At 37.5% G+C, this 26,208-nt stretch overlaps 1 protein-coding gene across 1 annotated transcript in view; it reads right to left on the reverse strand.

Annotated features, from left to right (window-relative positions):
• Positions 1-26,208, reverse strand: part of DNAH9 (dynein axonemal heavy chain 9) — a 458,278-nt gene that overhangs the window by 101,911 nt on the left and 330,159 nt on the right. Inside the window, 4 exon segments of the mRNA XM_020965915.2 lie at positions 8,988-9,152; positions 12,937-13,141; positions 16,633-16,755; positions 20,508-20,743. Of these exon segments, the coding sequence (XP_020821574.1) occupies positions 8,988-9,152; positions 12,937-13,141; positions 16,633-16,755; positions 20,508-20,743 (729 nt within the window).

Genomic DNA, 26,208 nt, shown 5'->3' on the forward strand with positions numbered 1-26,208 from the left:
TAGGGAATGACTTGTATTCTTATACATTTGACTCAATTTTCTATATAGTTGAGAAATGAGGTTGTTATCAGAGATACTTGCTATAAAACTTTCCCCCTAGCTTCCTTATAATCTTTGTTGCATTGGTTTTGTTTGTATAAAATCTTTTTAAATTTAATGTAATCAAAATTATCCATTTTGCTTTTTGCAATGCTTTCTCTCTCATGTCAGGTCACAAATTCTTCCCTTCTCTGTAGAAATGACAGGTATAATATTCCTTGCTCTCTTAATTTGTTTGTGGTATCTACCTTTATGTCTAAATCATTTACTCATTTTAAACTTATCTTGCTACATGGTGTAAGATGTTGGTCTACACCTAGTTTCTGCCATACTGTTTTCCAGTTTTCCCAGCATTCTTTGTCAAATAGTTAGTACTTGTCCCAAAAACTTGGGTCTTTGGGTTTATTCAAACACTAGGCTACTATGGTCATTTACTACTGTGTACCATAAAAATTCGTATGAACTTATTTTAAAACATTTATAAAATTATTAATAGTTTCATAAACAGAACATATAAAATATCCACCAAAAGCCATAAATTGTTATAAATATGTCCCTTTTAACTTTCATTCTCTCTATTGATCTCTATATATTTATGGGATTTTCTTTTCTTGGGGGTGGGGTCCAGTAATTCAATCAGTCTGAGGAAGCTTCTATTCTAATCTATTCTACTACTCCATCACTGTTTCTTAGCCAGTATCAGATTGTTTTGGTATGGGTGGGGGCATTGCCTTTCTTCAGGATTGAGGGATGTAAACTTAACTTTTCCAATCCAGTGGCCACTGTTGAGTTTTCCAAATTTGCTGGCATATTGAGTTACAACACTTTAATTGCATTATCTTTTAGGGTTTTAAAAAGCTCAGCTGGAATTCTATCACCTTGTTGTTAGCAATGCTTCCTAAGGCCCACTTGACTTCATCCTTCAGGATATCTGGCTCTAGATCAGTAACTACATGATTGTGGCTATTAGTGATGTTAAAATCTTTTTTGTATGGTTCTTGAGTATATCCTTACTATTTCTTCTTAATCTCTTCTGCTTCTGTTAAGTCCCTACCATTTTTGTCTTTTATCATGCCCATTTTTGCATGAAACTTTCCCTTGATAACTCTAATTTTCTTGAAGAGCCCTCTTGTCTTTCTCCTATTTTTTTTTTGCATTGCTCTTTTAAGAAAACTTTCTTATATTTCCTTGCTGTTCTCTGAAATTCTGTATTCAGTTTGGGTATATCTTTCCCTTTCTTCTTTTCCCTTCCTTCTTTCCTCAGCTATTTGTAAAGCATTTTGCTTTCTTGCTCTTTTTTTCTTTGGAATGTTTTTTGTTGCTGTTTCCTATATAATATTGTGAACCATTGTCCATAGTTCTTCAGGCCCTCTTTCTACCAGATCTAATTCCTTATTTCTATTTATTACTGCCACTTCATAGTCACAAGGGATGTTAATTAGGTCATACCTACATGGTCTGATGGTTTTCCCTATTTTCTTCAATTTCAGTGTGAATTTTGCAGTAAGAATATCATAATCTGAGCCACGGTCAGCTCCAGGTCTTGTTTTAACTGACTGTATGGAGTTTTTCCACATTTGGCTGCAAAGTATATAATCAATCTGATTTCTATATTGACCATCTGATCATGTCCATGTGTAGAGTATCCTTTGGGTTGCTGAAAGAGAGTGTTTGCTATGACCAATGAGTTATCTTGACAAAACTCTATTAATCTCTGCCTTGCTTCATTTTGTACTCTAAGGCCAAATTTGCCTATTATTCCAATTATCTTTTGATTTCCTAATTTAGCAGACAAATTCCTATGATGAATGAATTTGGTGTTATTTCTAGAAGATATTGGAAGTTTTCATAGAACTGATCAATTTTGGCCTCTTCAGCATCAGTGGTTGGAGCATAAACTTGAGTTACTGTGATGTTGAAAGGTTTGTCTTAAATTCAAACAGATATCATTGTGTCATTTTTGAGATTATACCCCAGTACTGCTTTTCTCACCTATGAGGGCTACTCCATTTCTTCTAAGGGATTCTTAAACACAATAATATATGTAGTGAACACCTGAATGGTCACATAACTAGTATATGTCAGAGGAGGACCTGACCCCAGGTCTTCTTTACTCTGAGATCAGCTTTCTAGTCATCATACCATACTGCTTCTCTTTTCATGTCTTCATTTTACTTTATAAAGCTGTAACCAGTCTGTACATTGGACTTCAGTTTCTGGTGTCTTCACTGCTTATTGTTTCACAAAAGTTTTTTTTTCAAAATTTTTCATGTGGCTGATATGTATTAAATTGCATCTACCCTCTAGGAGTTCTCTTCTTTCCAATTACACCCTTTTGATATCTTTAACAGCATTTCCACACTCTTTCCCCTCCTTTGCTTCTGTCTATGGGGGAAAGGTGATTCTTCTTGCCAAGACCAACCACTCTTGATCCTATCCCTTTCTAGCTCTTCTGGGAAACTGCCCCTTCTGTCATTCTTTTTTTTCTTTCTAATCTTCACTTTCTCTTTAGACATTTTCTCCTTTTTTTCTGTCTATAAACATGTCCAAATCCCCCCCATCCCCCCCAAGACCCTTCCCTATCCCTTCAACCCATCAGGGTGAAAAACAAAACAAATCTATATGCATTGCCTTAACTTTCTCACATCACGTTAATTTCTTAACCTCCTATACTCTGCTTATTGACCCCATCACTTTCCAAGGCTACCATTGACCTCTTAATTATTAAATTCAATGGCTCTTTTCATTCTTTAATCTGTTTTATCTGTATGAAGCTGTGGTCATTGCTAATGACCTCCTGTCTCTTTCTAATTGTCTGACCATTCCTCTTTAGTCCCCTTTGCTATACTGTCATCCATATCCTGCTGCTTTAGTAAAAAGGTATCATAGGACTCTGTGCTAGGCTCTCTTCCCTTATATTCTCTGCACTCTCATGATATTTCATAAACTCCCATAGATATAATCATGATCTCTAGGAAGGTGACTCCTAAATGTATATGGTAAGCTCAAGGAGGAAAGGAAGAAAGAAAAGAAGAAAGGAAGGAAGGAACAAAGAAAGAAAGAAAAAAGAAAGAGAAAAAGAGCTGGCACAGCATTGGATGTGCACTTAATATTTTAACAATTTAATTCAACCAATGTATATTAAACACAGATGATACAGGTCATGAGCTATATATTGGTGGAGATACAAACTTCAGATAACATAAGGCCCTTATTCTTATGAAGCATCCACTCTAATAGGGGGAAGTGACTTATATGTAAATAAGTATGATACAAAATAATGGATATAATTGTCCTTGGGTGATATAAGCAAAGAATTAGGGGTGTTCTGGGAGTAGAATGCTCATTATTGCTTAAAAGGGATTAGGAAAGTTTTCATGGAGAAGATGGCATTTGAGCTGTGTTTCAAAGGATGTATAGATTTCAATAGGCCTTGTAGGTCAAAGAGTAGGGGCACAGAAGGATAGGTGTGAGGCAAAAAAGGCTTGGACATAATGTAATAAATGTGCAGAAGAATGAATATCTCAGTTGCTATGAGCTTGGCTGCACAGAAAATCTATTTAGCCTCCTGACCCTTTAAAAAAAATCAGAGGAGTTCCACTTCCAGGAGCCAAGATGGCAGAGTAAGAAGTAAGTCGCTCTCCCCCTCCCTTATTGACCTCTGAAAGCCCAGAAAATATTGACCCAGGAAAAACCCTGGAACAGCTGAGCCGGCAGAACGACAAGGCACAGTAGTCTTGTAGCCCAGGAAGCTTGAAGGATTAATGGGAAAGGCCCCTCTCGCTCTGGGGGGAATGGGAATAGTACAGGATGAGAGGTGTCCCAGCAAGCCAGTGGCAATCCCCACCTGAAACATACCAGGGGGAGGTCCTGATACCCAGGCTGGTGGAGCAGGCAAGTGCCAACACCAGGACACCCCCTCCCCCTACCCCCAAGATCCTCAGTACAGGCAGGGGTACCAGGAGATATCAGCTTGGAAAACCACCATGGGCAACAACATTCTGCAGCAGCCAAATCACCTAGTGCCTGAGCACAACTCTGGGAAGCACAATTCCAGGACGCAAGGCTCCAGACTGACAGACATCCTTCAGCAGCAAAACCTCCCTGTGCGAGGCCCCAGGTGAGCAGGAGCCAAACATTGAGTGTAAGGCTTGAGTGAGCAGGAGAAGAAGCTTGGGTAAGTGACCCCTGCACTCTAGAAGGAGAGCTCAATTTTTTTTTAAGCCAAGAAATAGGCAAACACCATGAGCAAAAAGAAGAAATGGACAATGACCATAGATTCTTGTTATGGGGACAGAGAAGATCAAGGCACAAATCCAGAAGAAGACAACACTGTCAATATACCCACATCTGAAACCTCAAAGAGGAATACGAACTGGTCTCAAGCCCGAAAAACCTTCTTGGAAGAGCTCAAGAAGATTTTAAAAGTTAAATAAGAGAAGCAGAAGAAAAATTGGGAAAAGAAATGAGAGTTATGCAAGAGAAAGTCAATAGATTGGAAAAGGAAAGACAAAAACTAACTGTAGAAAACAAGTCCTTAAAAGCTACAATTGGCCAAATGGAAAAAAAAGCACACTGAAGAAAACAACTTAATAGAATTGGCCAAATGAAAAAGGAGGCACAAAAACTCACTGAAGAGAAGAACTCCTTAAAAAGTAAAATGGTCAAATGGAAAAGGAGGTACAAAACCTAAAAGAAGAAAACTATTCATTAAAAATTAGAATGGGGAAAGTGGAAGCTAATCACTCTATGAGAGATCAAGAATCAGTCAAACAGGAACAAAAGAATGAAAAAAGGGAAGACAATGTAAAATACCTCATTGGTAAAACAACTGACCTGGAAAATTGATCCAGGAGAGATAATTTAAAAGTTATTGGTCTACCTGAAAATCATGATGAAAAAAAGAGCCTGGACAGCATCTTTCAGGAAATCATCGAAGAAAACTGCCTTGAGGTCCTGGAACCAGAGGGTAAAATAGCCATAGAAAGAATCCACTGTTCACCTCCTGAAACAGATTCCAAATTGAAAATGCCAAGGAATATTGTAGCCAAATTCCAAAATTACCAGGTCAAAGAGAAAATACTGCAAGCAGCTGGAAAGAAACAATTTAAATATCATGGAATCCACAGGATCTTGCAGCTTCTACCTTAAAACATCAGAGAGAATGGAATACAATATTCCATAAGGCAAACGAGTTTGGATTACAACCAAGGATCAACTGTCCAGCAAAAATGAGCATTATCTTTCAGGGGAGGAGACAGATATTCAATGAAATAGGGGGGCTTCCAAACCTTCCTAATAAAAAGACCAGAGCACAACAGAAAATTTGATCTTCAAATACAAGACTCAAGAGAGACATAAAAAGGTAAATGAGAGAGAAAGAAACAACAACACATTATTAATAAGGGCAAACTGTTTACATCCCTTCAAAGGAAGATGACACTTGTAACTCTTGAGAACTGTATTGTTATTACACCATGTTAATGGGGTATACATGGGGGGGTATAAGTTGATTTTGATGGAATGATAAAAAAAAATCTAATCAAGTGGGTTTAATGGATCCAAGTAAGTGGATTAATATGACCTAAGGAAATGTACTGAGAGAAAAGAAAAGGAGGAAGGAGACAAAGGTAATTTACAGTTACAGGAAAAGGCACAAAAACCTATTACAGTAGAGGGAAAGAAGGGAAGGGGATGAGCATTGTTTGAACCTTACTCTCATCAGATTTGATTGAAGAAGGGAATAACATAATCAGTTAGGTATAGAAATCTAACTTGCCCTATAGTCAGTAGGATGGAAAAGGGAAAGAAAAGGGAGGGGGCTAATAGAAGGGAGGCAGGACTGAGGGAGAAGGTGGTCAAAAGCAAAACACTAGTGAAGAGGGGAAGGGAGAAAGGAGAAAGCAACACATAAACAGAGGGAAAATAGGATGGTGAATAAGACACAGATAGTAATTATAACTGTGAATGTGAATGGGATGAACTCTCCCATAAAATGGAATTGGACAGCAGAATGGATTAAAAAACATAATCTCACAATATGTTGTTCACAAAAAACACATTCGAAACAGAGTAGCACGCATAGGGTAAAGGTAAAAGGCTGGAGTAGAATATACTATGTTTCAGCTGAAGTAAAAAAAGCAGAGATAGCAATCCTGATCTCAGACAAAGTAAAAGCAAAAATAGATCTTATCAAAAGAGATAAAGAAGAAAACTACAATTTGCTAAAAGGCACCATAGATAATGAAGTAATATCATTACTAAACGTATATGCACCAAATGGTATAGCACCCACATTCTAAGAGGAGAAGTTCAGGGAGTTACAGGAAGAAACAGACAGCAAAACTATACTAGTGGGGGACCTCAACCTCTCTCTCTCTGAACTAGATAAATCTAACCACAAAATAAACAAGAAAGAAGTAAAGGAGGTGAATAGAATATTAGAAAAGTTAGTTATGATAGACCTCTGGAGAAAACTGAATGGGGATAGAAAGGAATATACCATTTTCTTGGTGGTACATGGTACATACATAAAAGTTGACCGTGTGCTAGGGCATAAAAACTTCACAATCCAATGCAGAAAGGCAGAAATATTAATTGCATACTTTTCACATCATGATGCAATAAAAATTATATGTAATAAAGGGCCATGGAAAGACAGAATAAAAAATAATTGGAAACTAAATAATCTAATCCTAAAAAATAAATGGGTCAAGCAACAAATCATAGAAACAATCAATAACTTCATCCAAGAGAATGGCAATAATGAGACAACATACCAAAACTTATGAGATGCAGCAAAAGCAGTTCTTAGGGGAAGTTTTATAATTCTAAATGCTTACATGAATAAAATAGAGAAAGAAGAGATCAATGAATTGGGCATACAACTAAAAAAACCAGAAAAAGAACAAATTAAAAATCTTCAATTAAACACCAAATTAGAAATTCTGAAAACCGAAGGAAAAATTAATAAAACTGAAATTAAGAAAAATATTGAGCTAATAAATAAAACTAAGAGCTGGCTTTGTGAAAAAAAAAACAATAAAATAGATAAATCTTTGCTTAATTTAATTTTAAAAAAAGAAAGAAGAAAACCAAATTACCAGTATCAAAAATGAAAAGGGTGAATCCACCACCAAGAAAGTGGAAATCAAAACAACAATTAGGAACTATTTTGCCCAACTATATGCCAATAAATTTGACAATATTAGTGAAATGGATGAATATTTACAAAAATATAAATTGCCCAGATTAACAAAAGAGGAAGCAAATACTTAAATAACCCCATCTCAGAAAAAGAAATTGAACAAGCCATTGATGAACTCTGTAGGAAAAAATCTCCAGGGCCAGAAAGATTTAGCAAATTCTATCAAACATTTAAAGAAAAATTAATTCCAATACTATATAGACTATTTGGGAAAATAGGTGATGTGGGAATCTTATCAAATTCTTTTTATGATACAAATATAGTGCTAAGCGAGGAAGAGTCAAAACAGAGAAAGAAATTTATAGACCAAATTCCCTATAGATGCAAAAATTCTAAAGAAAATATTAGCAAATAGATTACAGCAACTTATCACAAGAATAATACATTATGACCAGGTAGGATTTATACCAGGAGTGCAGGGCTGGTTCAATATTAGGAAAACTATTAGCATAATTGATCGTATCAACAACAAAACTAACAGAAACCACATGATCATCTCAACAGATGCAGAAAAAGCTTTTGACAAAATGCAATACCCATTCCTGTTAAAAACACTAGAGAGCATAGGAATAAATGGAGTATTCCTTAAAATGATAAGTAGCATCTATCAAAAACCATTAGCAAGCATTATATGTAAAGGGGATAAGCTAGAAGCATTTCCAATAAGATTGGGGGTGAAACAAGGATGTCCATTATCACCACTGTTGTTCAATATCATACTGGAAACATTAGCTTTAGCAATAAGAGAAGAAAAAGAAATTGAAGGTATCAGAATTGGTGAAGAAGAAACAAAGCTATCACTCTTTGCAGATGATATGATGATATACTTAGAGAATCCTAGAGAGTCAAGTAAAAAATTACTTGGAATAATAAACAACTTTAGCAAAATTGCAGAACTAGGAGAACACTGTATACAGGAACAGCCACATTGTGTGATGACTGACTTTGATAGACTTAACTCTTCTCAGCAATGCAAGGATCTGAGTCAACTCTAAAAGACTCATGATGGAAATGGCTATCCATATCCAAAGAAAGAACTATGGAGTCTGAATGCAGATGGAAACATACTATTTGCTTTCCTTGTCTTTTGTTGTTTTGTTTTATTGCTTTATTCTCATGGTTCTTCCCATTAGTTCTAATTGTTCTTTACATCATGACTAATGGGAAAATATGCTTAATATGAATATATAAGTAGAGCCTACATCAGATTGCATGCCATCTTGGGGAAGGAGGAAGAGAAGAAGGGGAGAAAATTTAAAACTCAAAATCTTATGGAAGTGAACTTTGAAAACTAAAAATAAATAAATTAATTATAGAAAAAGTAAATGTGAAAGGGAAAAAATAAAATGTGGATAATAATACCTCAAATACCCCACAGTTTTTTGGGAGGCTCAGCTGTGCTAATAAACACAAAGCATTTTGGGAACTTTAAAAAAAATCAGGCTGGGCACGGTAGCACAGTGCTGTGGTCCCTGGTGCTGGGGGAGGCTAAGGTTAGTGTATGATTTGAATTCTGGAGTTCTGAGCTGCAGTAGGGCTAAAGCTGACTGTGTGTCCACACTAGGTCCAGAACCAATATCGTGATCTCCTAGAAGAATGGTATCATAAAGAAGGCTGAACCAGCCCTGGTTGGAAAAAAGGAGAAGGTTAAGTTTCCATGAAAATAAATATTGGGATTGGGATTAGGCAAAGATAGGGTGATCTATTCTCCAAGACTTCTTTTTTGCCAGTGAATTTTTACCTTTTTCTGAATTTCTGCAGCTGTCTGTTTGGTGATCTCTAAGTTTTCTACTAAGGCCGTATCTCCCAGGAAGTTCCCAGATGCAGAGGAGAGGTGAGACAGCAAGTTGTCTTCCAAGGTTTTCAGGGTGATCTTGAACATATTCTGTTGCTTTGTCAGATCTGACTGCAAAGGTTAAAATGAGATGAAGACAATTACAAGTCCAGAACTTTTGGTATATGAAAAATTCTCACCTAATGTTTCTTGTCAGATTTTTAGTTCCACAGTGAAAGGATAATATGGTAGTGTAAAGTCATCAGCTAACCTTTTCTGAATCTCCTAGCCTATGATTTTACCCTTAGTCTATAAGAATGACCTTCTTGCAGAAGGCAACAGCTTCACCAATATGATTTTTAATTGATTGTTTTCAGTTAATATGCGTTTATTTTCCCTTCCTCCCACCTCTTTGCACTCAACCTTCTCACAAAGAAACAAAGAAAAACAAAATCCTTGTAATGAATACACACAGTCAAGAAAGAAAATTCCCACATTGTCCATGTTCAAAAACATATATTTCATTCTACATCTTGATTCTGTTATCTCTTTATTGGGAAATAGGAAGGAAGAAAGGAAAGAAATAAGCATTTTCCTTACTATGTGCCAGGCACTATGCTAAGCACTTCACAAATGTTATCTCATTTGATCCCCACAACAACTCTGGGAGGTAGATATCATTATTATTCTTATTTTGTTGTTGTTGTTCAGTTGTTTCAGTTGTGTCTGATTCTTCATGACCCCATTTGGGATTTCTTCGCAAAGATATTGGAGTGGATTGCCTTTTCCTTCTACAACTCATTTTACAGTTGGGGAAACTCAGGTACAGAGATTAAGTGATTGCCCAGCGTCTCATAATTATTAAGTATTTGAGGCCAGATTTGAATCAGGTCTTCCTAACTCCAGCTCCAGTGCTCTATCAACTATGCCAACTATCTGTCTTGAGGACATTTGCTTTGATTATTAATTGAATTCTCTTTTACTCTGATAAATCTTTGGATACAAAGATGAAAAAATTAAACAGTTTTTACCTCTAAGAAGCTGACATTAATAAATAGTTAACATTTCAAATAATTTTATTATTTAAGATAGACTTCCTCATAATTCTGAAAGGCAGGTTGCACAAAGATCATTATTCTCATTTTATAGAAAGCAAAACTCATAGAATTTTATCTTTCACAAAGGTGAAATGGGAGTCAGAGGTCTTGGGTTGATATCTCAACTTTTCTGAGCCCAAGGTCAGTTTTATATCTGAAAAATGAGGGGATTAGACTACGTGATCTTGGAAGTTACATCTTGCTCTCAATCTATAATCCCATGATCCCATGACTTATCAAAGATCACAGAGCTAATATGCATCAGAGCCAGGCTTTGAACCTGTATTTGACTCCAAGTCCAGTGTTTCTTTAATTCTAGCAAGCTGCTTTGTCACTTAAAGTATGACACCAGGACTAGTGAATGGATTCTTAGCTTTGCTACCTATATGCAGTGACTGTCTTCCTTTCTAACTTCTCTGAGATCACAGTTTGTTATTTAATCATTTTCAAAAGCAATGAAAAAAAGAAGAAAGAAAAAAGACAATTCCTAAAATGTGGGAGAGCCTAGTTTATTTAAAATTTTTTTAATTAACAAAATTCTATTTTCTCTCCCTTCCAGTCCCCACTGAAAATTAAAATGAAAGGAAAAAAAATCATTGGAACAAATATGCATATTTGAGCAAAACACATTCCCACTTTGCCCATGTCCAAAAAAAGTCTCATTCTGCAGTCTGTGTCCATTACCTTTCTGCTGGGAGGTAGGTAGCATCCTTCATTATTAGTCTTCTGGAGTTGTGGTTCCTCATTGTATTTAACATATTTCTGAAGCCCTTCAAAATTGTTTGTTTTTATAATTTTTTTATAGTATAAATATTTCTTCTGGTTCTACTCCGAATCAATTCATACAAGTCTTCTCAGATTTCTCTGAAATGGTCCTTTTTCTAACTACTTAGAGAAGTTATGTCCAGTTTTGCTCCAACTTTTGGCCCAGACTAACAAAATCAAGCTGATCTTTGAGTACTATATCTGTCCTCTTCTACCTTTAATCTTCAGATAAGTCTTGACATTTTCAAAAGAAACTCTCTCACCCCTCTATCTCTCTCCCCAACTCTTTCCCCCATATTAAGAAAGCAAGAAAAAACAAACCTCCTTTTATAAACATATGTAGTGATGCAAAACAATTTCTGTATAGAATATGTCCAAAAATCTCTATGTCTTAATCTACATGTTGAGTCCATCACCTCTGTTAAGAGGTGGGCAGTATGTTAACATTCATCAGGAGTCCTTGGGAACTGTGGTTGGGCATTGTGTTGATCTGAGTTCCTAAGACTGGTACAATATTGTTGCTATTTTTTAAATTGTAATCCTGGTTCTGCTCATATCACTTTGCAAAAGTTCATATAAATCTCTAGGCTTTTCTGAAACTGTCTCCTTCATAATTTCTTATAGTACAACAGTATTCCATCACATTTGCATAGCATAACCTGTTCATTCTCCCATTAATAGTTTTCAATTTTTTGTCACCAAAAAAAAGCTGTTAAATATTTTTGTACATATTGTATTTTTTCCTTTTTCCTTGATTTTTTTTGGGTACAGATCTAGTAGTGGCATTACTGGTTCAAAGGATATAGATAGTTTAATAGCTTTTTACTGAAATAGTTCCAAATTACTTTCCAGAACATCTGAGATAGTCTATAGTTCCACCCACAGTGCGTTAATGTTCATTGGATTTTAGTTAGGACTGGGCTCCACGCACTTTTGTACTATTGAATGCTATGTTATTCCAGGACTGCAGGGACAGCTCAGGCTGAGGACCTACAAGCTTTCAGTACTCCCAAAGTGGTGTGACCTAGGGCAAAATCTGCTCACTGCCCTCTTGGTATGAGGTCTAAATGCTTCTGACTTGAGTTGTATTGTATATTCCTGGTTGGAAGTTCTAGTAGACAGCTATTGAACTCAGCCACTATTAACAAACTAGAAAGTCCTGCAGGATCAGAATAGTAGAACTGTAGGCTTCCCTTTGGTCTGGGATTCCTGCCCTATCTATTCCATTGTAGTCTTCATACTTGGGGGGAGTTTGGACAAGAGACCCTGCTCTACTCCTGGAATCACAGTCACATAGTCACTGCTTGCTTTTAACTTATTTCTAACAGTACACAGCCTAGAGCCCAGGATCACTCCTTATCTTGGGATACCACCTCTAGGTGCAGGTCTTGTCTTTACTCCTCCCAGGATCTTTCACCTGGGACTGGGTAGTGTTTGTATACATATTGTGTATTTGTGTACATATATTTCAGTTAGTCTCTGTTCCCACAGGGCACAGGTTTGGGATATTCCCCCTCAATTGGATTTGGGATTACTTCTTGCCATTTGGGTATAGCCTGGGTCCTGTGAAATAGAATGCTCTTGTACAATATGCCCTAGCCAAGACTCCTTCCTTAGTGTCCATAGACCTTTATGTCTGAATTCCTTTGCTGACTGGGGCTGGAAAAATGACTTACTGTGATTTTTTTCTTGGATCAGGACTGATCAGGACTCAGTACAGTGTGTTTTGTAGATCTTTGTAAAGGACGTCTGGGGCAGAGTTCAGCTCTTATTTTCCCTTTTACTCTACCATCTTAGTTTCCCAACTTTTAGGCAAGGCTAGTCTTTCCACTTTCAGCTATTTAGAACTGGAGCTTTTCCCGGCTTTTCTGGTACTGTACTCATGGTCATCTCCATGACAGATTCTCTGCTAAACTTTTCATTGAAATGACAGCAGTCTAATTTTGTTGGCAGCCACATAGCTAGGACAATAAATATTTTCTATACTTTAGTCTCTTTAGGCCAAAAAGCCTGGTTTTCTTTCCAAAATGCAACTCCATCTGTAACCTACTCACTCTTAATTCCTCCAAGTCTGGCCTCTCCATGCTGACCACTGCTGCCAGAAGCTGGTCCTCTAAGCCATCTCTAGTCACAGTGAAGTTGATAAGAGTTGCCTGGGCTTGGAGCTCAGGCTGATAATGGGGATTGGCAAGCTTGGTCTGAAGAATAAGGCGGAATCTGGGATTATATTCACATTCCTTGTCTCCAATTTTAATGAACCTGGAACATAAATGGATTATTTGAATGGAGAATACTTAAAACTTTTCAAATATATATTTTATTTTTTCCCCAATTACATGTAAAAACAATTTTTAACACTCATTTAAAAAATTTTGAGTTCCAAATTCTCTCCCTCCCTCTCCTTACCTCTCATTTAGAAGGCAAGCAATTAGATATAGGTTATATATGTTCAGTCATGTAAAACATATTTCCATATTAGTCATTTTGTAAAAGAAAACAGATAAAAAACCCAAGAAAAATAATGGAAGTTAAATAAAAGTATACTTCGATTTGCATTCAGACTCCATCAGTTCTTTCTTTGGAGATGGATAACATTTTTTTTTATCATAAATTCTTCAAGATTGTTTTGGATCATTGTATTGCTGAGAATAGTAAGTCATTTACAGGTGATCACTGCATAATATTGTTGTTACTGTGCACAATGATTTCCTATTTCTGCTCATTTCACTTTGCATCAGTTCACGTAAATCTTTTCAGGATTTTCTGAGACCATCCTGCTCATCATTTCTTACAGTACAATAATCTTCCATCATAATCATATATCACAACATGTTCAGCCAGTCTCCAATTGATGGGCATCCCCTCAATTTCCAATTATTTGCCACCAGAAGAAGAATTGCTATAAATATTTGTGTACATATAAGCCCTTTTCCTTTTGAAAAAAAAAGGTCTCTTTTTGTATAGAGACCTAATAGAAGTATTGTTGGGTCAAGAGATACGCATGGTTTTATGACCCTTTGGGCATAGCTCCAAATTGCTCTCCAGAATGGTTGAATCAGTTCACAACTCCACCCACCATGCATTAGTGTCTCAACTTTCCTACATCTCCTCCAATATTTGTAATTTTCCTTTTCTATCATATTAGCCAATCTGATAGGTGTAAGGTGGTACCTCAGAATTGCTTTAACTTGCATTTCTCTAATCAATAGTGATTTAGAGCATTTTTTCATATGACTACAGATAGCTTTGATTACTTCATCTGAAAACTGCCTGTTGATATCCTTTGACCATTTATCAACTGGACATTGACTCTTATTTTCATACATTTGACTCAATTCTGTATATATTTGAGAAGTCTTTATCAGAGAAACTTGCTGTAAAATATTTTCACAGTTACAATTGCTATGTATTTCCCTCCATCCTATTTTTCCTCCTGTTTATCCTACTCTCTCTCTTTTCATCCTGTCCTTCCTTGAAAGCATTTTGCTTCTAACTACTGCCTCCTCCAATCTACCCTCTCTTATCCCTTTCCCCTCTTACTTTCCTGTAGGGTAAGATAGATTTCTATGCCTAACTAGGTGTTATCTTCTTTGAGCCAATTCTAATTAGAGTAAGGTTCAAGCACTCCCTCCACTTCTCTTACTTTTCACTCCACTGTAAAAGTTCTTTTGCACCTCTTTTATGTGAGATAATTAACTCCATTCTACCTCTTCCAAGGCATTTCTCTTTCTCCCTCAATTTTATGTTTTTAGATATCATCTCATCATATTTGGATAACACGTTTGAAGCTGGTTTGGGATCTTGGTGCTGCCAAATGTGTTTCTGTAGCATCACAGAACTTTCTGATCACTGTAATGGCACCTTCTACTGACTGACACTTCCTGGGAGCACTGCCTTACCCACCCTGGCATGTCAGGATTGAACCTTGGTATCTTTATGCACCCTAAAGTCAGTAATGGAGGAGGAGGGTATGGTGTTTTGGTCATTTATGGGCACAGCATTGGTTGAAAGTCAAATGCCAAACATATGCTTTTCTAAAAGATTATTTTATGGAAAACTCACATGGAGCAAGTGATCACATGGTGGTCAGAAAAAGCAATAAAAAGATACTCGTAAGATATCTCTTAACTTTGGAATTAATTGCATGACATTGGAGACACTGGCACAGTACTGCCCATCATGGAGTGCCCCCATCAGAGAAGATGCTATGTTTTATAAGCAAAGCAGAACTGAAGTAACTCAAAAGAAACATGAGATGCACAAATTTCAAGAATCCACTCCAAGTGTTCATATGGACTATTTGCGCCCGACCTGTGGTAGAGCATTCTGAGTTCATATTGGTCTGATCAGCCATAGTTGGACACACTGTAACTTGACTCTAACATAGTGATGTCATTTTGGTCCTCTTCAAGAGCAAAGGACAACTATTTATCTATCTATCTATCTATCTATCTATCTATCTATCTATCTATCTATCTGTCTATCTATGTTGAAGGGATATGACTGAGGATGGCATAGGACTTCCATACCCTGTTTGATGCACAACAGGTCCACTTTATATTTTATATTTATATAGTAGGGAGTCCAATAAACCATACCAAGCAATCAATAACATATAATCTAGGGACTTTACAGCAGGGGTAGGGAGTCTTTGAATGATATCAAGACAACTGTTATTGGCAACTACCATTCCTTGTCAAGTACATTTACTTATCTTCTATATCTATTTTCTTCAATTTTATTTCTTCCTATAATTTTTCTCCTTCACTGTTAATGTCTTTGGCCTGCCCTGGCAATTCTTAGACTCACTGGTAGCACTTGGGGTTAAAGTGGTCAGTGGCCCTTGACCCAAAGAAAGAATGGCTGGAATTATAAACTTCTACAGATTGAAAAAAGGCATGGTATCTACATAGCAGATATGGGCATCTGTGTTGGTGTGTTTGTACATGTCTGTGGGGATGGCAAATATGTGATGATCAATGCCTAAAAGGAAACCAGACCTGACCATATCACCTGATTTAGAATACTTCCAATAATAGAAGGTTCAACAAATAATTAGTTCCTAACTGTAGGAATGTGTTGAGATGGAGGATAAGGAATTCATCTTTGGTACTGAGAAACTCCCTTTATGGTCCTGAAGTTAGAGGATAAAAATGCTGCAGTTCTTGGTTTTTATGAGCATATATCTCAGGTGATGCCTACATGGAAAATACTCAAACAGATTAAGGTAGGAGTATGAAGGTGCCACATCATTATGACTATGGTTGTCACAAATGGATATAAAAAGGCCAGAATAAAGAAAGAAGCCTTGACTGGATTCTGGATTCTGTCCCATATTCATCATCATTTCTATAGGGCACCAAACCAATAATAAAGAAAATGGTACAGAGTAAGATTTCCCTTGTTCTAAGAGAATGAACTGGATGAAGTATGCATGTTGGCAGATCACTTGTGAAGCCATAAATGGATCTATAAAAGATGGTAAGAGGAGAAATAACCCATAAATTCGTGGTGGAAGTGGTGGTGGAATTTGGATACTTTGGAGGGTCCTCTTTACTAATGAACCAAAATTAATATCTTCCCTATGCATTTTTACCACCATTGAGTCTATAATCTCACCAAATTACTACAACATGAGTGAAGATATCCAAGTAACTTTACTATATGAGTTGGTCTTGTCCTCTAGGAGGACAAGACATCTTGAGACGTCTCTGAGCGACACTGTTGCCAACAACACCTCTGAAACTTACCTTCCTTTTTTAATTACTTCTCTTCCAAGCAGGGGTCCTAGAACAGGGTCCACCGACTCTCCCAGGTTTTCAATCAGCACTACATCACCATCTGCTAGAGCATGTTCTATGATATCAAGGTATCTGAGGGGTTGAAGGTATATAGTATAAGTCTAGAGTACGGCCTAAAGAAGGATTTGTAGACCCAAAGTCACTTAACTAAGACTATACTGACCCTTAAGACTTAATGTAAAAGTTTTATGGGAATAACTATGTGCTCACATTTCTTTGGGGAAAAAAAAACCTCTTAGCATTTGAGGGGAATAAGAAAACAGTTAGATTAAGCATCCCAGGCTGGCTGATTGCTAAGTTTTCCAAGTCGTCCTTCATCCTATTCATAATGTCCATAACCATTACTATCAGGAGACTTTACAAAGGCATTCAAGGCCCTATTTCTGACAAAATATAGACACATAATTAAAGGCATGAAGCTCTGGCCCTAAGTCTAGTTAAAGTGGGCAGAACAGCAAAAGCTGTGGAAAGGTACAAGCTATTGTTATTGAATATAACAATGTTATTATATAATAGTGGAAAGTTTAGTAGGAGAGAGTATTTAATTTCCAAAGAGATATTTATATTTCATTAAAACGTCTATACTATATCTTGGCTTAATTTTTTTTTTTTGGCAAATGCTAATAATCAGAAATTTGTTATAAAGTGTTTTATTTTTATAAAAGCTTAAGTGACTGAATAGTGTGTTAATTCAATTCAATTTGAATAACAATTAAATATCTGTTATGTTCAAAGCACTCTGTTATGCTTAGAAATACAAAGACAGAAACAAAAATCTCTGTGCTCAAGAAGTTTGCATTGTACTGCGGGGACAGGTAGGATGTAACATGTACATAGAAAAGTATGATATAAGTCCCAGACCAAAACTTCAGATACCAAGTCCTACATTACCCGGGTTCAACCCAAATCCTGAGGAATCTTTTACTAGACATTTACTGAGCTAGATGCTTGGCCAGATTCTTGACTATTTTCTTATCTAGCTCCCTAGTGTCTGAAGAGTCAATACCTCCTGATCTTGGAGGGTGGGGTTCCTAATCAAATGTTACTTCAAATACCATATATTTTTTAGTGCTAGCACAATCCTACTTCCCCACTACTTATGATTTACAGTTAGAGCTACCACCTATTGAGGCAAAAATCAATTAATAAGCAGTTTATTAAGTGCCTACTGCATGGTTCTTCCCACTACTTCTTTCCATAATTTTATTCCCATCTAGCCCAAACCTACCCCTCTTCCTAGGCTTATTTCCCCTGCCCTCTCCTTCCATTATGCCTTCTGGTATGCTTACACTATCATTAACAAACCCTCCTAGATGCTAGATTTTTTCTCAAGCTCAATCTTTCCATCTTCTTGCTGGCCCTCTGATCATTATCTTTCAAGTTTCCATCTTTCCGTCTACCTCACTACTCTTCTTTACCCTCACCATGATATCCTGTTCCTCTATTTCTCTGTGTTTTCTCAGCCAATCAACTATTCTGGCCTCACTTTCCTCCTTGAATATTTCTGATCTTATAGTTAAACAATTCAATTATTGTACCATTATTCACTCCACACCAATCCTCAAACCTGGATCACCCAGGGGATTCACATTACATCCCTTCAGGAGAATGTAAGCTCTTTGAGAACTGCTTTACTTTTGCCTTTGTGTCCCATGGTAGGTATTTGTACAGTCTTTGCACATAGTAGGTGTTTAATACATATTTGCTAAATTGAGCAGAGACATGAATTGTGGCCTGATATCTAGACACTCAACATACTGAATACCAGCAACCTTAGCACAGTGCCAGGCACATAATAAGTGCTTAATAAATGTAGATTGATTGAGTCCTACCTTCCCTAATTTCAATTGAAGTTCAAGTCCAGAGAAGTTCCCAGAGAAGTTCCTTTCAACTAACTGGACAAAAGCCTTCATTTTTCTCCCTCCCATGGTATTTTTCAAGGCTACTTTCATTTGCAGGTTCAGATTTCACCTTCTTTGTTTTCCCTCAGTTGTTCAATGTTTTTTTTTATTTTCAAATTCCCTTGTGATTACTTATCAGCATTGATGTTTTCTCCTAGAAGAATGTAAACTCCTTTGGGACAAGGACTGTCACATTTTTGCCTGTGTATCCTTTGTGCATAGTAGGTACTTAATACATTTTAAAAAAACCCCTTAAGTTGAACTGAGTTGGACTTTGGAGGATGGATAAGATTTTAACAGGATGTAATGAGGGTGGGAGGTCATTTCAGGTGGAATCTCAGATCTAGAAGAGACTTCAGAGATCATTTAGTTCAATTTGTACCTGAAAAAGGATCCCTTCAGAAATATACTCAGCAAATGGTTGGTCATTTAGCCTTTACTTAAGGACCTCAAATGAGGAGGAACTTACAACTTCAAGAGGAAGCCCACTCCACTCATGAAGTTTTTCCTCAAATCAAGCATAAATATGCTTCTTTGAAAAGTGTTGGACATGTATAAGATCAATCAGTCAGCAAGCATTTATTAAGTGCATATTATATGCACTGAAGATATAAAGAAACTCACATTCTAATGGGAGAAACATGTAAATAACTAAGTACATACAAGATATAGATAGAAGGTAATCTGAGAGAAGCAGAAAGGCACTAGGAAAAGCCTCCTGCAAATGACAATGATAGTAGTTGAGCTAGGTCTTGAAAGAAGCCAGGAAAACCAAGAGGTGGCAGCAATAGGAAAAAAAGCAAAAAGAAAAACATTCCAAGCATGGGAGATACAGCAAGTGCAAAGACATGGAGACAGTGTATTGTATTCAAGGACCATTAAGGAGGCCAGTGTAGCTGGACTATATAATATATAGGAGGAAATAAAGTATGAGAAGACTGGAACACTGGAAAGATAGTAAGGGGCCAAGTCATGAAAGTGCTTTAAACGACAAATGGGAGAGTTTTTATTTGATCATAGAGTTACTAAGGCCACTGGAACCCACTTAATGGGGGGGTGAGGAGAAGGGAGGTGTGTATGTGTGTGGGATGGGGTGTGAGCGAAACTGACATGGTCAGACTTGTGATTTAGAAAAATCAACTGAATGGTTGACAGAGAGAAGTGGGGAGATGAGATTGGGAGACCAGCTATTGCAATAGTCCTATTTAATGAGGACCTGAACTAGGGCCGTCTCTTTGTGAGTGGAGAAAAGGGGACTCATACAAGAGATACTATAACTTGTCAAGTTTGGTAGCCCACATGCAGGAAATGATGTAAAATAGGCTGAAATGGTCTTGAATGGCAGTATGTACTTTATATAAGTAGGTTATGGGAAGTCATTGGAGGGTTTTGAGCAAATGAATGAAAGGAACAAATCTATGCATAAGAAAGATTTATTAGGTGGTGATGTGAAAGACCAACTTTTTTTGGGGAAAGGCTAAAACTGGGAAGATCAGCTAGGAAGTTATTGCAGTACCCCACACAGATAGTAATAAGGACCTGTATTAATGTGGTAGTAATGGGAAAAGAAAGGACATAAATTAGAAAGATATTGTAAAGGGTACATAGACAAAACTTGGTGACTGCTTGGGTGTGCAGGGCAGAGAGGGAAGAATTAAATAAACACCAAGGTTTCAACCATGGGAAACATCATTGACAAAAATATGGACTTAAGAGTTAGGAACCATTTGGGGAGGTGGGTTATGGAGACAAAGCTCCTGAGTTAGAGGTGCCATCACCATGAATTCCACATGGAAATGCCTAGCAAGTAATTGGAAATGAGGGTTTGGAGCTCAGAAAAGACATTTCAGTAGGAAATACAGATTTGTATTTGTATTTGTAAGTGACTGTTGAAAAATGGGAATTCCTTTGCTGAGCACTTACCCTTTCTGGCCAATCTGGGTGACTCGAAGGTCTTTATCATATTTCTTCTTGATCCATTTTACTCCTTGTAGTTGAGGGTCAACCATAAGTGGCCATCGTTCACAGTTCATAAGAATTGTGGCATTCTCTGTAGACATTCGGTCAGCAGGCAGACCCTCATTTTGCCAGGTGGCTATGTCTGCATCATCAGTTAGCATCTTTAAAGGATCCAGGGTGGAGGTGACTGGAATAGGCACCTGATAGAGTGAAAACATGAAAAATGGGAGAATAGTTAGTCACACTGGCAAGTGGACAGATTTGGCAAAGAATTTCTCGTGAAGATTTAGCTTCATTAGAAAGTAGGTATCATACGTACAAAGTACAGTGTACTATAGTGTAATGCCTTGGAGTTGGGAAGACCTGATATCTGACACAACTAGGTTATGTGACCATGGGCAAATCATTTAATCTCATGGTACTGAAAACAACAGTGGAATTGCCAATTTGCATTGGTGGAAAAAATTCACACACCGATGTAATCAGAGATACAGATTTGTTTTAAAAGGCAAGAAAAAACTTTCTTTTTTCTGTTTTTGTTTTTTTAGGCAATTGGGGTTAAATGACTTGCCCAGGGTCACACAGCTAGTAAGTGTCAAGTGTTTTGTCTGAGGTCAGATTTGAACTCAGGTCCTCCTGACTTCATGGCCAGTGCTCTATCCACTGCGCCACCTAGCTGCCCCAAGAAAAAAACTTTCTTAAAGGCTGGTTATAGGACCCACAACCATATTTGTCTTTTTTGTTTCCATTTGGTTCAAAGATTATAGCAGAAACACAACCTGTGTTTCCAAAGTACTTTGTTCTTTGGAGTTTCTAGGCATTCAGGAATCTGCACACAAATAAGATAAACCAGCATTACAAACTATGTTTATGGTTAAACCACACACACTTACATACACAAACAAAGGCACATCAATATTATTGACCTACAATGGTACGTTTTTTCATCTTCTCTTTACCTATCCATATCCTGTACATCTTTCAACAGCCAGTTCCAATCCCAACTCTTTTCCTAACTATTCCTTCACTCTACTTCAGCATACACAGAGACAGTTATAATGGTCATATTCTTGATCTTGCCATCACCCACAACTACTGTATTTCCTTGTTCATGATCATAATATTTTATCATTCTATCTTTCTTTGTCTTACAATATGTTCTCAATGTGACTTACATTCCTTCCACCTCTCTCTCTCTCTCTCTCTCTCTCTCTCTCTCTCTCTCCTTAAAGACCATCACCCCTGAGTTGACTACACTGTCTTCCCTTCCTTATCCTGACCCTTTGGTAAATAAAACTTACTCTATATTTTCTTCCACTCTCAAGTTCCTTGCTCCCTTTCCTATTGCAAATCATGTATTGCCAAATTCCAACCCTTGCTCTTTCCCACTATAAACTTCACGTGAGGGGCAGCTAGGTGGCACAGTGGATAGAGCACTGGCCCTGGACTCAGGAGGACCTGAGTTCAAATCCGGCATCAGACACATAATGCTTAATAGCTGTGTGACCCGGGGCAAGTCACTTAATCCCACTGCCTTGCCAAAACCCCCCCCCCACCACCAAAAATAAACTTCACGTGATGCTAAAAAAAGCTAGAGGAAATCACTAAATCATGTTGATTTAGACCACTATAAATTTATGTTACATAATCTCAACAGGGCTCTCATCCTATTCTCTTCAAACCTCATTTTATTTCCTCAAATCATCCATGGCTGTCCTTTCCCCACCCTACCAGCCAAAAATTTCACATGATATTTCACTAAAAAATATTTCACATGATATTTCCCATTTATCATGAGCACCTTTCCTCCCTTCTCATCTCACATCATTCAGACATCTTTTGCCGCTATCTCTTTCTTCACTCCAATTTTACATGAAACGATGGCTTTCTTTTCTAAGCCAATTTCTTTACAAGCACCTTTGATACTACCCTCTCTTGACTTCTGCAGATTGCCCCACTAACGTCCTCTTATCTTTCATTACTCTCTATTAATTCCTTTCCTGCTGCCTATAAGCACACCCATGCTTTCTCAATTCTTCAAAGCCCAAACAAACCCTTACTTGATCTTACCATCCCACTATTATCTTCTGTCTCTCCTCTTCATCATGGTTAAACTCCTTGAGAAAGCTGTCTATACTCAGTGCCTCTACTTCCTCTCCTCTTACTCTCTTCTAAATCCTCTACAATCTTTCTTCTGATTTCATCATTCAACTGAAATGGCCCTCTCCAAACCAATGATTCAACCCTAATGGACAAATCTAATTCTCATCCTCCTTTTGCAGCATTTGGCACTGCTGATCACCTTCTGGATATTCTCTCCTCTCTAGGTTTTTTGATAGACTGATCTTTCCTGGTTTTTCCCCTCTCTATCCCTTGATCTTTCTCAGTTTCCTCTGTTGGTTTTTCATCCATATCATGGCCACTAACTGTAGGTGTACACCAAGGCTCTGTCCTGGGCTTCATCTCTTTTCCCTCTATGCTAGCTCCATCTACACAGATGAGTCCTAGATCTATATATCCAACCAATCTACCAGTATTCATTAAACACTTAATATGTGCTAGGAACATTTCTCTCTGGTCTTCATTTCTGACTCTCTGGACTTTTGTGTCCAACATTTCCTAACAGACTGCTTCCCAATGTCATTGTCAACCTGGAAGATGCTTTCATGACCATGATCAAGCAGTCTTCATATCCTAGAATATCCTTCTGTCCCCTGTGGCCTTTTCACACTGGAAAATTTCCTTTACCCCTGTGGTCTCTTTCTTGGATTGGTCAGTTCTTTCTAGAATCTTAATTTTAAAAAAGGGCTCAGGTCAGCCATGTTCACTACTTCATTCCTTTCCAGGCTGGGCTCCTGACTCTCTAAACTTCTTTCTCCACTATGCCCCCTTGTGGGTACCTTCTTTTCACTCATGAGTTTCTTTTCTTCCCTCATTATTATGTAAGCTCCTTGAAAATAGCAGCTGTCTTTCTTCTTGCTTCTATTTATATTCCCAGGCATCACTCTTGCATTAGAAGCACTGGGCCTGAAGTCAGGTAGACCTGAGTTCAAATCCAGCCTCAGATACTTACTAGCTATGTGACTTTAGACAAGTCCCCTTAGCTCTGTTTTCTTTAGCTTCCTTAACTGTAAAATGGGAATAATAATAGCGTCCCACCATTGGATGCCTTCACTCCTACACATGTGCTGTTGAATGAAGGTGGAGAAAATCATGTAACTGTTCTGACTAGGTCCACTACAAAATTATGTTATATAATCTCAACTGGGCCCTCACTACTGCTAGGCAATACAACTATACCTCCCTTAACAACTCACTATCCCATGCTCCTTAGTGGCTTTTCCAAACCTTTGCATCCTCCCTCAAACCTCTCATGTCTCCAACTCCCCCATTCTCTCAGCTGGACTTATATTTTACAGAATTGTGGCTACTTACCACAAGTTCCCTCTTCTCCTGTCTTCCTCATCTCCTATCATTCAGGTACCTTTTGACACTTTTTCCTCATTTACCACTGTCTCATATGACGAAGTGGCCTTATTCCTTACCAAGGCTAATCCCCTCTTCTTGTTCAAGTGATTTCATTTCCATCCAATCCTAGAGATTTTCCCCTCTGTCATGCTCACTCTTTCAATTACTCCCTCTCCACTGGTTCATTCCTTATTGCCTGCAAACATACCTATGTCTCCCCCAGCCTCAAAACAACCCTACTTGATCCTTCCATTTCTGCTATCATCCTACATCTCTTCTTCCTTTGCTGCTAAACTCCTTAAAAAGGTCATCTACAATAGGTCCCTCTACTTTCTCTCCTCTCATTTTCTTCTTAACACTTTATAAGCTGGCTTCCAACCTGAAATTGCTCTCTCAAAAGTGACTAATGATCACTTAGTTGCCAAATCCACTGGTCTTTTCTCAATCATTCTCCTTGAGCTCTCTACAGTCTTTGATATAGCTGATCACTCTCTCTTCTCTAGGTTTTTAGGACACCACTCTCTCTTGGCTTTCCTTCTACTTGACGATTCCTTCTCTGTCTCCTTTGCTGGGTCCTCCTCTAGATCATGCCTTCTAAACATAGGTGTCCATCAGGGTTCTACTCTGGGTCCTCTTCTCTTCTCCTTCTATAATGCTTCACTTGGTGGTCTCATCAGTTCCCATGGATTTAATTACTATCTCTATACTGATGATTCTCAAATTTACCTATTTTGCCCAATCTCTCTACATACTTCCAATCTTGCATCTCTAATTTCCTTTTAGACATCTCAAACTGGATGTCCAATAGACATCTTAAACTCAATATGTCCAAAACAGAATTAATTTTCATACCCCCAAAATCCTCCTACTTTCTACATTCCCCCTTTGGAGGCAATACTATCCTTCCACTCCCTCAGGCTCACAGTCTAGGAATCATCCTGGATTCCTCATTATCTCATGTTCCATAACCAAGCTGTTATGAAAGCCTGTTGATTTCACCTTTGCAACATTTCTCTAATATGCCCCCTTCTCTCCTCTGACACTGTCATACCTGTAGTGAAAGCCCTCATCATTCTAAAGAATAAAAAATACCTACTGGCAAGGAACTTACATTCTAATAAGGGAGAAAGGAAGCACATATAAAATAGGACATATGAAAATATAAGCCGCATAAATACAAAATTAGTTAAATACAATGAGGAAAAATCAGAAAAGTCTCATTCAAAAGATAATGCTTAAACTGAATCTTAGAGGAAAGGAAAAGCTATGAGGTGGATGTAAGTTTCATTTTAGGCACAAGGATTGGCAAGTATAGAGTGTCATGTGTGAATAACTAAGAGAAGTTTAGTTGAGATGGATGTCAAAGTATGGGAAAGTGAGTAATGTTCAGTGAAGCTGGAAACAAAGATTAGAGCCATTATTGTGAATGACTTTCAGTGTTAAATAGAGGACTTTATATTTGGTCCTAGGGCATTGGAATGGACAGAAATGGAATCACATAGTCAGTTGCACACTTAAGGAAAATTACTTTGGCAGCAATGTGAAGAATGTACTGAAGTAGGTGGAGATGTGAATTAATGAGACTAGTTAGAAAGCTATTGCAATAATCTAGGTGAGAGGCAATGAGCATCCAAATTAAGGTGCTGGTTGTGTTAGTAGAGAGAAGGGATTATATAAAACAGATGTTATGGAGGTAGAAACAGCAAGATTTGGCAACTGATTGGATAAGTGGCGTAAGGGAGAGTGAAGAGTCCAGTATAATGCCAAGATTATAACCCTGAGTGACTAAAAGGATGATGGTGCCTTTGACAGAATTAGGGAAGTTTGGAAAAGAGGAGTGTATGGGGAGAAAAGATAATGAGTTAAGTTTTAGACATGTTGAATTTAAGATCTTTCCAGCAACCCATGTGGGACTAAAGATCATAGCAGAGATTTGGGCTAATGAAAAATGATTCATTTGGACCCCTATTCTATTCCAAATCAGTACTGATCAGCTTGATATTTTACATAAATCACATAAGGATAATTAGATAAGATAGGTTCTTACTTATAGTAGGCCTTAAATTTTAATGTAATGTTCACTACTTGTTTACCAGTTATGAAGCTTCTCTGCACAACCACAAAAATGCTGACAAAAATATCTTCATCCTGTTTTGCTCAAATTCCATGTCCAAACCCAGTGTGGGTGGTATGCTTT

The sequence above is a fragment of the Phascolarctos cinereus genome, unplaced genomic scaffold, assembly GCF_003287225.1.
Source record: "Phascolarctos cinereus isolate Bilbo 61053 unplaced genomic scaffold, phaCin_HiC Scaffold_5;HRSCAF=322, whole genome shotgun sequence".
Classification (NCBI taxonomy): Eukaryota; Metazoa; Chordata; class Mammalia; order Diprotodontia; family Phascolarctidae; genus Phascolarctos; species Phascolarctos cinereus.